Genomic DNA, 14183 nt, shown 5'->3' with positions numbered 1-14183 from the left:
AATATCTTCCATTGTCCAACCCATGATCTGACAGCTTGTATCTTAAGCTTTCTTGGCTTCTGTGATTCCAAAAACATCGACTGCTGACATTTTTCTTTTGACCAGTGTCTCTTAAGTTTAGTTGTACTGTCTCCAAGGGAAGTTGACGTGTCCTGTAGAACTCCTGTGTAGATTATGTTTTCCTTTCTGGCCCAAGGGCCTCTTTGCTGTTAACCGAGGTGACCTTGCCCATTTAAGATAAATATTATTCCTATTTTAGAAAAAATGCTCTAATTTATTTACTGGTTCATATACTAAATAGTGTAGCTGTGAGACATTAGATCTGCAAAAGATTTAATGCAAATACCCACAGTATTTACATTTTTGTCATCATTCCTAATATCTTAAAATGAAAAGGTCTTTTTGCCTTATCTAATTGAAGACATTTTGAAAGAAAATGTCTAACTTTCCCATATCTAATAGAAGCCCTGGTAGCATAACAGTTCAGTACTTTGTTGATGAACAAAAAGTTGGTGATTCAGAGCCAGTAAGCTCCACAGCAGAAAGATTTGGCAATCTGCTCCCACCAAAAAAAAAAAAAAGCTGTTAATGTAAAATCAAGTCCAGCCCAAGGACGTTTATAAATAACAAACACAGACAATATTATGTTTTTATGTACCATCGAGCTGGAACTGACAGCTGACCCTTCTGTAGGTTTTTAGAGGCAGTAAATTGCGCAGGAGGAGACTGTGTTTCTCTCATGGAGAATGTGGTGGCTTTGATCCGAGAGCATTAGGGCTGGTAGCTCCTTTCCAATAAACCACCAAGACCCCAGTTATCTTTTTAGTCAGTGAGTTATACCAGAAACGAAATTGTGGAATTCTTTAATATATGACATAGTCCATAGCAAGTTGTGCTGCTAACACAAAGATTGTGCATCTCCAGGGGTCTGAATTCTCCAGTGGCTCCTTGGGGAAAAGATGGGAAGGCATCTCCTGTTGCAATCTGCAGTCTCAGAAACCTGATGGAGCGTTGCTATTGGTCAGAACTCAACAGCAGTGAGTTATAGTATTATTATAGCACCTAATCTAGGCCAGTCTTAGCAATTACTTGCTATGCATCAGAGTTGGACCATGACTAAGGATAAAAGAAGAATTAATGCCTTTAAGGTGTAGTGCTGGAGAAGAGTCTTAAATATACCCTGGACTGCCAAGAAAACAAGTAAGTCTGTCTTGGAGAGGGTGAAACCAAGTTTCTCCTTGCAAGCTAGAATTTTGAAGCTCTATTTCACATACTTTGTGCACATGGCCAGGAGGGAAAAGTCCTTGGAGAAGGACATCATGCTTGGAAGAGTGGAGGGACATTCCAGGAGAGGAAGACCCTGGATGAGATAGACTGATACAGTAACTGGGGTAATGGGAACAAGTACGTCAGAGTCAGTAAGACTGGCTCAGCATAGGGCAGGCTTCAGAGCTGTTGTACATAGGGTCGCTGTGAGTTGCAGGTGACTTGAAGCACATAACAATAACAAGGGTTTATATTATGAGAGGACCTGGGTGGTACAGGTGAGTAATACATCTGATTGCTAATCTAAGGGTTGGAAGGTCAAGTATACATAATAATAGTGCTTTCAGAAAAATGGCCTTGCAATCTAGTTCTGGAAAATCAGTCTCTGAAACCCTATGGAACACAGTTCTACTCTGACACACAAGGAGTAACTACAAATTGGAGGTAACTCAATGGAAATTGGTTTTTAAATACATTATTAGCTACGTAAGGATATCTGTACCAGGAGAGAAAGAGAGAAAGTACATACACATGTAGCTATTCAGAAAGAATCAAGAAAAGAACATTTTCTTGTTCCACTCTATTCCTTTTTCTTCATTTAGCTGGAAATCCTTGCCAGTCTTTCTGAATTGCCCTCTCTACTGTGCAATTTTTGTTTTCTCCAGAATTTTCTTCTTCTTATTTCTAAATCTTCTAAGTATTTATAATTAACAGGAGAGCTCCAGCTTATATTCACTGCTAGGAAAGGGAGTGCTAGAGAATTAATTACCAGCAAAAACCTGAGAGAAAGCTGAGAAGATGGGAAGAGGACAGCAATAACTGGCAGCACAGTGACACCTGCACCCAGAAAGCTGCACTGCAATCCTCTACCATTTAAGGGCAGACTTCTGCCATTCCTCTGCCACTGCAAAGAGAGAAGTTACAATACACTTTATTCTCTGCTTCAATGAATCACTCTTTTTGATGTTATAATATCATTTTTATTGCATTCGAGTACATCTGCAATAAATATCTTGAGTGTCAGGCCCTGGTTAAGTAAAATTCATCTGTACTATCAATCTGATTTCTCTGGCACAATTCCATTGCCAGCAATGGAATATATCAAAACTACAAATGCCAGCACATTGTATATTTTAATACTGTATACAGTCATTCATATCTAAATAGCTACGAAAAAAACAAAAAAGTAAATGCTTAATATACAGTACAAATAATAGATTCTTCACAGAAGAAAACAATAAGAGACTAATTTTCTATGTCACCTGTTCATTAGCTCTTCAATGATATTATTTAGGTTATTTTAGAGATAATTAAATTTATATGCCACTACCCATATTCCCCTAATGTTTTTGATGTAGGTTCTAAAGGGAATAAATAAGGATGCACATGGTGAGCTTAATTTTTTATAAATTCGTGATGTTTCTTTCTTTTCTTGTGCATCTTACAGTAATGAAAAAATGGACACAGGACAAAGGTACGTTTGGATCATTAACCTTTTTTTGGAGGTTTTCCCCGCCCCATGCCACCCTCCTAGATCATTAATGTTTTTGAAACTTTACTAAACAGATACTTGTTTATATGGGTAGTGCAAATGACAAGATAAAATAACAAAGTTTGATAAGCTTATCCAGGTCCTGTGGACTTCAGTCTACTATAACTTGAATCAATCATTATTTATTTGTTTAAAAAACGCTTTTAAAAAGCTGGAAATCTTACCAACATAACTAAATCATTCTTTATTACAGATTTTTTAGTCCTGAGAAGATAAATTATGACACAATTCCCCAGTCTCACTGACTCTTTTAGAGGGGAAATTTCTGTGGTAAGGGTTTCCAAACTCTTTTTAAAAAAGAATTTCCAAACTCTTTTAAAAAAAGAATTTTGTCCATTGAACGGTCATCACTCTACACTTCCTTTTACCCAAGGCATAGATCCTGGTGCTTCTTTTTGAGGTTTAGTTTCTGGAAAGTTCTCAGCAAACCTCTCTCGTGCTTTGTCCCAGTTCTTTTTGCTCTTGTTTTGGAGAAGCTGAACATCTTCAATTGAGGATGATTTCCCTGTCCCCAAGCCTGCATGTGTCCGCCGAAGCTGAAGCTGAATCTGGTACCGAAAGTTAAAGAGAAGATGAAATTTAGAGTCCAAACACATATTTTGAATTCTCTTAAATTAGTTCTTTGAAATGCTACAGAATGTTATCATACTATTCTCAGAAGTAAAGGAAATGGTCATATTTAAAGCTATTGTTAAATCCTTATATAAGCATACATATAGGTTGAACATTAACATGGAAGGAGATGTTCAATTTCTCCCTCAAAGGAGTAGGTAGACCAACTCTTTACTCAGAGTATGTATGTGTAAAAATATAATATAAAATAAAAATATAAATAAATACATAATACATAAATATAAATAAATACATAATACATACACTGTTGTTGTTATGTGCTGTTGAGTCGCCTGTGACTCACAGTGACCCTAAGTACAACAGCTCTAAACCTTGCTCTGTCCTGTGCCAATCTTATTGTTTCTAATACACCAACTCCCATTACCCCAGTAACTGAATCAATCCATCTCATCAAGGGTCTTCCTCTCTTGTGTTGTCCCTGCACCCTCCCAAACATGACATCCCTCTCCAAAGACTGGTCCTGCCTTACAACATGCCCAAAGTATGTCAAACGAAGCCTCAGAATCCTTGTCTCCAAGGAACAGCCTTCTCTAGGACAAACCTGTTTGTTCTTCTAGCAGTCCCTGTTATATTTAATACTCTTCTCCAGCACCACAGCTCAAAGACAACAATTCTCCTTGTAACAGTCCTAGTCATTGTCCAGCTTCCTGACACATAGCAAGTAATTGCAAGGACTGTGGCCTGGATCAGGTGTAACTTAGTCTCCAGAATAACATCATTGCTGCTCAGTACTTTGAAGAGGTCTCTGACAGCAGACTTTTCCAATGTAATTTGTCTTTTAATTTCTTGACTGTTAGTACCAAGAGTGTTGATTGTAGAGCCAAGCAAACTAAAGCTTTTAACAATCTCATTTCACCTACTACTCAATTCCTAACACCCTAGATAAGGTTTGGTATGTAGTAAATGCCTATTTCAATAATGAATGAATATTAAAAAATTGCAAGTCTTACCGGGGTTTTCATTCCTCCACCATCCTTGCCTAGGCCCTCTCCTTTTTTCCAACCCATCTTCTCCAACATCTTTCGACCTTTGTTGCTATCAGTAATTTCACTTTAAGAAAAATTAAGATGATAGTTAACTAAAAGATGACATTAATAATACATTAATAAATTTAAAAATAATTTTAGAAAAATGTTAGGCATTACCTAATAAAGCTGAAGACAACCAAATGTCATTCCATTCCTATTTATATACCTAATAGAAAAGCATGCCTATATGCACCAAAAGATATGTATAAGAACGTTCTCGTAGCCACAACCAGAAACTATAAAAAACTTAAATGTCCGAGGACAAAATTGATAAATTACAATAAGCCACACAACAGATTATATGGAAATGAAAATTATACTAAACAAAATATTGACCAAAGATTATAGATTACAAAATAATAATGAATTATTCCATTTACTTAATTTCACTTACTTTCCTAAGTGAAATTAATTTATTGTTACTAAAGTCAAGGTAGTGATTGGTTACCTTTGAGAAGGAGAGAGGGACAATGATTAGGAGGGGGGACAAGGAGGAGGCTTCTGGGTTCCTGATCATTTTCTATTTCTTGATTCTGCAATGTGTAATTTTATGATATATCACTGAGCTGGAAACTTATGATTTGTGTGTGATACATATATATGGATATGTTGTGTTGTTGTTGTTACGTGCTGTCGAGTCGTTTCCGACCCATAGCGACCCTATGCACAACAGCGCTAAACCCTGCTCTATCCTGCGCCAACTGCACTGCCTCTGACACACCCATCCCAATTACCCCAGTCTCCGAATCAAGCCATCTCACAGAGGGTCTTCCCCTCCTGTGCTGTCCCTCTCCAAGGACCCGTCCCTCCTGGCAACATGTCCAAAGTATATCAGACGAAGCCCCAGAATCCTTGCCTCCAAGGACTAGCTTGGTTTAATCCTCTCCAAGATGAATCTGTTTGTTTTCCTGGCAGTCCATGGTACATTCAGTACTCTTCTCCAGCACCACAGCTCAAAAGCATCCACTCTCCTTCTGTCCTCCCTAGTCATTGTCCAACTCTCTGATGCATAATAAGCGATTGCAAAGACCATGGCCTGTATCAGGTGCACCTTAGTCTCCAGAGAGACACTGTTGCTCCTGAGTACTTTAGAGAGGTCCCTAATAGCAGACTTTCCCATCGCGATATGCTTTTTGATTTCCTGACTGCTGGTGCCAAGAGTGTTGACTATGGAGCCGAGCAAACTGAAGCTGTGAACACTCTCAATCTCTTCGTCATCCATCCTGACGCTGCCAATTGGTCCAGTGGTGAGAATCTTTGTCTTCTTGACATTGAGCCTCAGTCCATACTGAAGGCTGCAGTCCTTGACCCTTCGCAGAAAGTGTATGAGGTCCTCCTCAGTTTCAGCAAGCAGGGTTGTGTCATCTGCATAACGGAGACTGTTAATAGACCTTCCACCAATCCTGATGCCACAATTCTCCTCATAGAGCCCAGCCTCTCGGATAATCTGCTCTGCATACATGTTGAAAAGGTATGGAGACAGGATGCATCCCTAGCGTACAACCTTCCCAATTTTGAACCATGCAGTGTTACCCTGCTCTGTTCTGACGACTGCCTCTTGGTCCAAGTATAGGTTTCGTATTAGCACAATTAAATGTTCTGGGATTCCCATTCTTCTCAGAGTCAGCCACAGTTTGTTATGATCCACACAGTCAAATGCCTTTGCATAATAAATGAAACACAGACAGACATTCTTCTGGTATTCTCTGCTTTCAGCCAAGATCCATCTAACATCAGCAACAATATCCCAAGTACCACGACCCCTTCTAAACCCAGCCTGGACTTCCGGCAGTTCTTTGCTGATGTGCTGTTCTAATCGTTTTTGGATGATCTTCAGCAGAATCTTGCTTGCATGTGAAATCAATGACACTGTTCTGTAGTTTCCACACTCAGTTGGGTCACCTTTCTTTGGAATGGGAACAAATATAGATCTCTTCCAGTCAGTTGGCCAAGGGGTTGTTCTCCAGATTTCTTGGCACAACTTGGTGAGCACATCCAGGGCAACATCTGTTATCTGAAATACTTCAATTGGTATATCCTCTATTCCTGGGGCCTTATTTTTTGCTATTTCCTTCAAAGCAGCTTGAACTTCTTCCTTCATCACCATAGGCTCTTGTAAATGCCATCAACTCAATTCTTACTCCTCATGGTCCCATAGGACAGTGTAGAACCGCACCAGTGCGTGTTTTTAAGGCCCAAATCTGTAGGTAAGCACATCACCATGTGTTTCTCCTATGGAACTCTGTGTGGCCTGGAATGTCAACCTTCAGTTAATAGCCAAGTGCTCAAATGCTTGTGCCACCAATTAGATGCATAATAACAAGATTAAAGAATAAAAATTCTCATTCACTATTTGCATTTTGTCCTATGAAGTTAATATAAGGATATTTTATTTTTAATCATTCTCTTCCTAGTTCTACAAAATCAATTAAATTAGCTGTTCATTAATAATCAGCTAACATCAGACAAACATCTTTAATTTTTTGTTTCACTTTCAAATTTAACTCATTAGCAATCCTCATGTTCCCCAAGAAATTTACATAGTAAACTGAAAAAAAAAATAAATAAAAATACTATGGTCTTTAATGTATCTGACTTATTTCATAAACTGTGACTCCACTGATTATAAGACACATCATTGTTTTACATATTACTAAGAAAAAATTGCTCATTTATAAAACTTCATCAATTTACGTATGTTAAGATACTATAGGAGTGTATCTTAAAGAAGATACTTTAAAAAATTGCACGATACTTAATAAAAATTTGATAATTTGTTATCCATTCTATTTGACAATTTTAAATTTTAAACTCAGAAATATCCTGAAAAATTAAGAATTAATGTATGATTACATTAGGAGCTCTGGTGGCCTAGTGCTAAGAAGCTGCACTGCAATCGCAAAGACATGCAGTTTGAATCTGCTAGCAGCATCACGGGACATATGCAGTCTCCTCCTGCGTTTTGCCTCTACAAACACACTGGATGGAGGCTCAGCTATGGGTTGGTTCTGACTCGATGGCACACAACAATGACAACGTATGATTAAATGCAAAAATATGATCCTAAGATAGACCTCAAGATGACAATTCTCAGTTTATCAAGGCTATTTTATCTAGAAAAAGAAATTTAAAAAAAGAAAGCAAAATGTACTTCACTCAATCACTGCTGTCAAGTAGGAATCGATTCATAACTGATGCTCCAATGGGCTTTTGGGAAGCTGTAGATCACACATGAGGAAACTGCCCATCTTTCCCCTGAGGAGCAGATGGCAGATGTGAACTGCCACAGAGGAGCTGTCTTGGCTTAGCGCAACCTTTTATCAACTCTCCACCGGGGTTCCATAACATGGTACTTAGGGTCACCAAAGCAAAAGGATTTAGGTATAAAAATATATGAAAAACCATCAGCCCATACAAATTTTTTACTAGGTTAGCATATAAATGTACACCTGCTGAGATGAGTTTCTAGGATGCTACACATATATATATGTATGTCTGTTTAAGAAGTGCACACAACATATGCTTTCATTCTAGGTTAGAATGAAACTAGAGCATTAGAGGGGAAGGTATAAAAATAAACTTATTCTTTCCTTCTTGATCTTTATCATTCATTAGAAGATTACCTATCAGAATGCACAGTCTTGCAAATCAAGGAATATCTTATGGATGTGATTATTTGGTGAATATACAATGTTTTAAAGAATTGTAATTTAATACTTACGAATGAACAGATGCAGGAGCATCATCTCGTTGGAAAGTTCCTTCACTTCCAATCTGTTCCCTACGCTTCCCAGCTCGGTCTTTATATTTTGGATTCTTCAATGTCTTTTCATCTTCATAGTCTATATTCTTTAAAACACAAATAATCATCACAAGAAAAGACAGCTGATGAATAAAAAATGTAAATCCTGAAGTCACACAAGCCATAATATAAATCAAATGTTTATGTCTTGAAAGCTATTCATATTCTATCCTTTTAAAAACATTAGTATTATTTCAAGATGAATCACAACAGGTATTTATTGTAAAAAAAAATATTGGGAAAATTTCATCTATTTTGATATTAATGCTCTGTACTATTTTTTTCTTAAGCTGAAGGAGCTGAAAAACAAATTCAAGCCATGGGTGGTAATACTTAAGGATAGTTTGGGTAGAACGTTGAATGATCCAGGAAGTACCAAAAGAAGATGAAAGGAGTACAGAGTCACTAAAGCTGACACAGACGAATTTCATGAAATAACATATGAGCAAGAGCCTATGGTGATGAAGGAGGAAGTTCAAGTTGCTCTGAAGGAATTGGCAAAAAACAAGGCTCCAGTAGTTGACAGCATACCAATTGATTTATTTCAACAAACAGACGCTGCCCTGGATGTGCTCACTAAGTTGTACCAAGAAATCTGGAGGACAGCCAGCTGGCCAACTGACTGGAAAAGATCGATATTTGTTCCCATTCCAAAGAAAGGTGACCCAACAGAGTGTGGAAATTATCAAACAATATCATTAATATCACATACAAGCAAGATTCTGCTGAAAATTATCCAAAATGATTGGAACAATATGTCACCAGAGAACTACCAGATGTGCAGTCTGGATTTAGAAGAGGTCATGGTCCTAGGGATATTATATAGCTAATGTTAGATGGATCTTGGCAGAAAGCAGAGAATACCAGAAGAATGTCTATCTGTGCTTCATTGACTATGCAAAGACTTTTGACTGTGTGAATCACAACAAGCTGTGGCTGACTCTAAGAAGAATGGGAATCCCAGAACATTTGATTGTGCTAATGCGAAACCTATACTTGGACTAAGAAGCAATCATCAGAACAGAGCAAGGAGACACTACATTATTCAAAATCAAGAAGGAGGTCTGTCTGCGATGCATTTTGTCTCCATACCTTTTCAATCTGTATGCAGGACAGATCATTCAAGACGCTGGGCTGTATGAGGAGGAATGTGGCATCAGGACTGGTGGAAGAATCAACAACCTGCATTATGTGGATGACACGACCCTGATTGCTGAAACTGAGGAGGATCTGAAGCACTTGATACAGAAGGTCAAGGACTGCAGTCTTCAATATGGATTGAAGCTCAATATCAAGAAAACAAAGATCCTCACCACTGGGCCAACTGGCAGCATCAGTATGGATGGCGAAGAGATTGACATAGTTAACAGTTTTAGTTTACTTGGTTCCACAGTCAACACTCCTGGTAACAGCAGCCAGGAAATCAGGAGACGAATTGCATTGGGAAAGTCAGCTGTGAGGGACCTCTCAAGAGTACTGAAGAGCAACGATGTCAGGCTGGAGACTAAGGGTGCGCCTGATCCAGGCTATAGTCTTCACAATTACATGCTATGCATCACAGAGTTGGACAGTGAATAGGGATGATAGAAAGAGAATTGATGCCTTTGAGCTGTGGTGCTGAAGAGTGTTGACTATACCATGGACTGCAAGGAGAACAAACAGGTTTGTCCTGGAGAGAGAGAAGCTGGACTGCTCCTTGGAGTCAAGGATTCTGAAGCTTTGTCTGACATACTTTGGGCATGCTGCAAGGAGGGATTGGTCTTTGGAGAGGGACATCATGTTTGGGAGAGTGGAGGGGCGGCGCAGGAGAGGAAGACCCTCAATGAGATCGATTCTGTGAGTAGAGTGGTGGGAATGAGTGTGTTTGAGATGCCGAGGTTGGCACAGGATAGAATGGCGTTTAGGGCTCTTGTACACAGGGTCACTATGCGTCGCAAGCAACTTGATGGCACATAACAAAAACAAAAAACCTATTTTTTCATATTTAGAATCACCAAAGGGATACTCAGAGAAATATGTAAAATCCTTTATGTAGAAAAAACCAATTACTTTTTCTCTAAAAAATGTAAAGTTTCAAAAGACCTGAATTAGGTAAGTCCTGATTTTGAGTTCATTTTTATCACATTCTGTGAGGTGTGGATCAAAATTTTCAACCCAGTTGTTCAAACTGATTTCTTGAACATCCCTTCTCCACAAAACTGTCTTTGCTTTTTTGCCAAAATCAGTTGTTCATGTACTTATGGGTCTATTTATGGATTCATTATTCTGTTCCAATGTTCTATCTTTATATAAATACTATACTAACATGGTAACTTTATAAAGTCAAGAAGTATTAGCCGTCTTCAATAGGCTCATTTTAAATTTTTGAAAGCCAGAGTTGCTATTTAAATACAGGATATTGTTTTAATTTTTATACCTCAATCTTACTAGTTATAAGGTTTTAAATAACCCAATAGTAAATAACTAACAAAAATTACACTATTTCAAGATCCTAATAAATAACTTTTTTTACAAGAGCTCTGGTGGCCTAATGGTAAAAAGCTACTCCACAATCCTAGAGGCACACAGTTCAAATCCACCAGTTAATCCACAGGAGAAAGATGGGCAATCTCCTCTCATGTGATTAATTGCCTCTGAAAACCTATTGGAAGGTCAGCTAAGAGTCAATTCTAACTCAATGACACACAACAATAAAAAAGAACCCCAACAATAGCTAGCTCTCTATATATTTAATTTGGTCTATCTGAAGGCATTTTTGCTCAAAATCAGATGTACAGTTTAATACAATATTTAGCATCCTTACCTGTAAACCATACTTCACACGAATTTTTTTTAATTCTTTTCTTCTTTCCAACTCTTTTTCCTCCTTACTTAGTGCTGGACCAACTAAACAAAAGGAAAACACTTTCGTTTAAAACACACACACACACACACACACACACACACACACACACACACACCCCTTTCTCTACCTGATACGATTTTGTAGAGAATATTTATTTAATGAGAAAAATAACAGCATTAGTACACCATGCGCAGATCACCCAGAGTATGAATAAATGTTAACCAAAAAGGATTTTGTGTTGTGTTGGTGCCGACTGCCTTTCAGCAGTTTTGGTAACTAAACCTATGTGAAAAGTAAGCTAAATTCACAACGTAAAGGATTATAGGGAAGTTACCATATAGATACTAAAGTAAAAAACCATCTTAACTTTTCACTATTATTATAACACAATCCCAAATGCAGAAATATTAAGTCACTTTCCAAAGGAATATACATATATGAAAGAAAACAATTATGGAATGAAAGATTCTGGTGCATATGGTATACTCATTTTCACAATCTAATTAATATTAGAAAACAAAATATAAACAATGAACAAGTATACTTGTTAGGGAGATAAGTGTAGAGAAAAATAGACTACTATCACTATTTTAAAACTTCTATTAAATTTTAAAAGCCCAGAAGGATAGATTGAAAGCAGCATAGAAACTCCCAGTGGTATTATTTATTATACAAAATAATGGCTTACATGAAATAAAGAAATTAAAAAAATACGTTTCAGCAAACAACATCCAGGAATTTAATTTAGCATCCTGGCTTTATTTCTGATGTTAAGATTATATTAGAATGTTATTATAGATTACTTTTTCCTATCAGTAGGGAGATATTAAAAGGACACGTAACTTCATTATGTCATAATTATGCTTTTAAAGGACATGTAACGACCAGTACAATATTGCTTCAAAAGCTACTAAACTATGTCATAAAAAAAGAGCTAATGAGTTTCTTTCATGGAAGACTGTGACCGTATGGTTTAATATAAATAGCGGAAATTATTAAAGAAAAAAATAACAATATGGTAAAACCTGTTCTAGTGGCTCAGTGGTAGGAGGTACACTGCCAGCCTAAAGAAATGCAGTTTAAGTCTACCAGCTGCTCTGTGGAAGAAAGATGGGCTGTCTTCTCCCATGTGATTTCCCAGCTCTGCAAATCCACTGGAGGGTCAGCTATGAGTAGGTTCCAACCAGGCAGAATGAAACAACAAACTGCAAAGTCAGAACCTCTCTAAGGTGAAAATTTTTCTGAAGTAAAACCTCAAATATTTTTCACTTAAAAGGAATGATAAAGAAGTGGTAAGACTGCACTCTGTCAAAGGCAGAAAAACTTGTGAGACCAGGAAAAACAAGGCAGTCCAGTCAGTGCCAGGTCTCATGTTGCATTGTATAAACATAATCTACTCACTGAAGTCTCAGATTCTAAATGCATGCCACTTTTTACTAAGTCTCATAGGCTTACTGAAATACAGATGCACCAAAATACAGCATAACAACAGGCCAATAATTTTGCATAAGCATATATTTCTACATGACATTGTTTTCATGAACCTGGCAATGGATAAATTTGTATCATAATTGAATTAAAGGAAAAGGTACTATCCCCACATATAGGAATGTTACACATACCGAAAGAGTCATCCTTCTTATCAAGGCGAAGATGAGCTCTAACCTGCCCTGGCTCACAGCCATCGCAGGTGTCACTGCCAGAGTGTATGTGAAAGGAAAGCACAGTCTCTCCAATTTTCACTTCATCTCCATGCTCAAGTACATAAGGATCACATTTACTTTTAGGCTAGACAGGAATAAAATAAGAAGACAGTTACATGATAAAGCAGTTATTTGAAGTCAATGAAGTCATGAAAAATCTACTTGAAATGCTTTTTCATGATAGACCCACGTTGTATACAAACACATCCACAACTTCACAGAGGACACAGAAAGATAGCTAACCTGAGCACTGATGAACTGTTATCTCATGAAATCCACCTATATTCCTATTTTTAGGCCTGATGCTACCAGAAATACACAAACTAAGACTTTAAGTAATCTATTACCCAAACAAGTACTGGTGCTGTTATTATGATGTACGGTCAAGTTGGAAGTGACTCATACTGACCCTCAATCAGGTTTTCAGGGGCAGTATGTCACATGGGAAATTGCCCATCTTTTTCCCACAGAGAAACTTGTGGATTTGAACTGCATGTCTTTGGGATGGCAGTGCAACTCTGTAACATTAAGCCACCAGAATGTAAGTAAGGATTAGTACTAATCAAAGTTAAAAACAGTGCTAGGAGAGAGAGATACATTTTTTTTTTTCACACATCACACACCTGTGTAATGAGTGCACACATGTAACATGAACAGGATCCACAGGAAAAGAAACTAATGCACAAAGGAGTCATACAGTTTAAAAACAAAACAAACATAAATGCACTTGCACAAAAATCTTTTCTTCGACCATAGCTGACATCCAAGCAGATATATGCACACCCATGTTTATTGCAGCTTTGTTCACAATAGCAAGGAGTTGGAAACAACCTAAGTGCCCATCAACAAACGAATGGCTAGAGAAGCTATGGTATATTCGCACAATGGAATACTATGCTGCATTAAAAAACAAGGAACTCATGCAATATTATTCAAAATGGTTGACTCTGGAGAACATTATGCTGAGTGAAATATCCCAGTCACAAAAGGACAAATATTACATGATGCCACTGTTGTAGAATGGGACTGTCCTTGGGGTTGGGGAGAGACTGAGTAAGATGGGTTCAATAATGTATACTGCACTGAAACAGAGGAGGGAGAGAACCGTTTAAAAGAGAGATGTAACTGGGTATTTCTGTCACCACAGGAGACTAGAGCGAGGGCTACATGGTGGAGGGGACCTGGGGGAGGGTTTGTAAAACAATGAAAGAATCTTTTCTTTTACTTTTCCATAATTTTTGGACTCATGTACTTATAACTTGTTAGTCAAATTTGTGTCTTCTAGGTTGCAACACCCCCATGATACATCTTCAAGGATATGAACATGTACAGTCAAGCACAATCAATAAGAGTG

At 37.7% G+C, this 14183-nt stretch overlaps 1 protein-coding gene across 1 annotated transcript in view; it reads right to left on the bottom strand.

Moving 5' to 3' along the window:
• Positions 1 to 3165: 3165 nt before the first annotated feature.
• AGGF1 (angiogenic factor with G patch and FHA domains 1) overlaps positions 3166 to 14183 on the bottom strand; it is a 39007-nt gene continuing 27989 nt past the window's right edge. The window contains exons 10-14 of the mRNA XM_006889833.1: positions 12749 to 12914; positions 11085 to 11167; positions 8201 to 8328; positions 4402 to 4501; positions 3166 to 3366 (exon numbers count right to left, since the gene is read on the bottom strand). Coding sequence (XP_006889895.1) covers positions 3166 to 3366; positions 4402 to 4501; positions 8201 to 8328; positions 11085 to 11167; positions 12749 to 12914 — 678 coding nt within the window. The remainder of the gene's footprint in view (positions 3367 to 4401; positions 4502 to 8200; positions 8329 to 11084; positions 11168 to 12748; positions 12915 to 14183) is intronic.

The sequence above is a fragment of the Elephantulus edwardii genome, unplaced genomic scaffold, assembly GCF_000299155.1.
Source record: "Elephantulus edwardii isolate Elephantulus edwardi_28Jun2011 unplaced genomic scaffold, EleEdw1.0 scaffold00082, whole genome shotgun sequence".
Taxonomy (NCBI): domain Eukaryota; kingdom Metazoa; phylum Chordata; class Mammalia; order Macroscelidea; family Macroscelididae; genus Elephantulus; species Elephantulus edwardii.
Note: the sequence above shows the minus strand (reverse complement) of the source record. Positions and strands in the feature narration are given on the sequence as shown.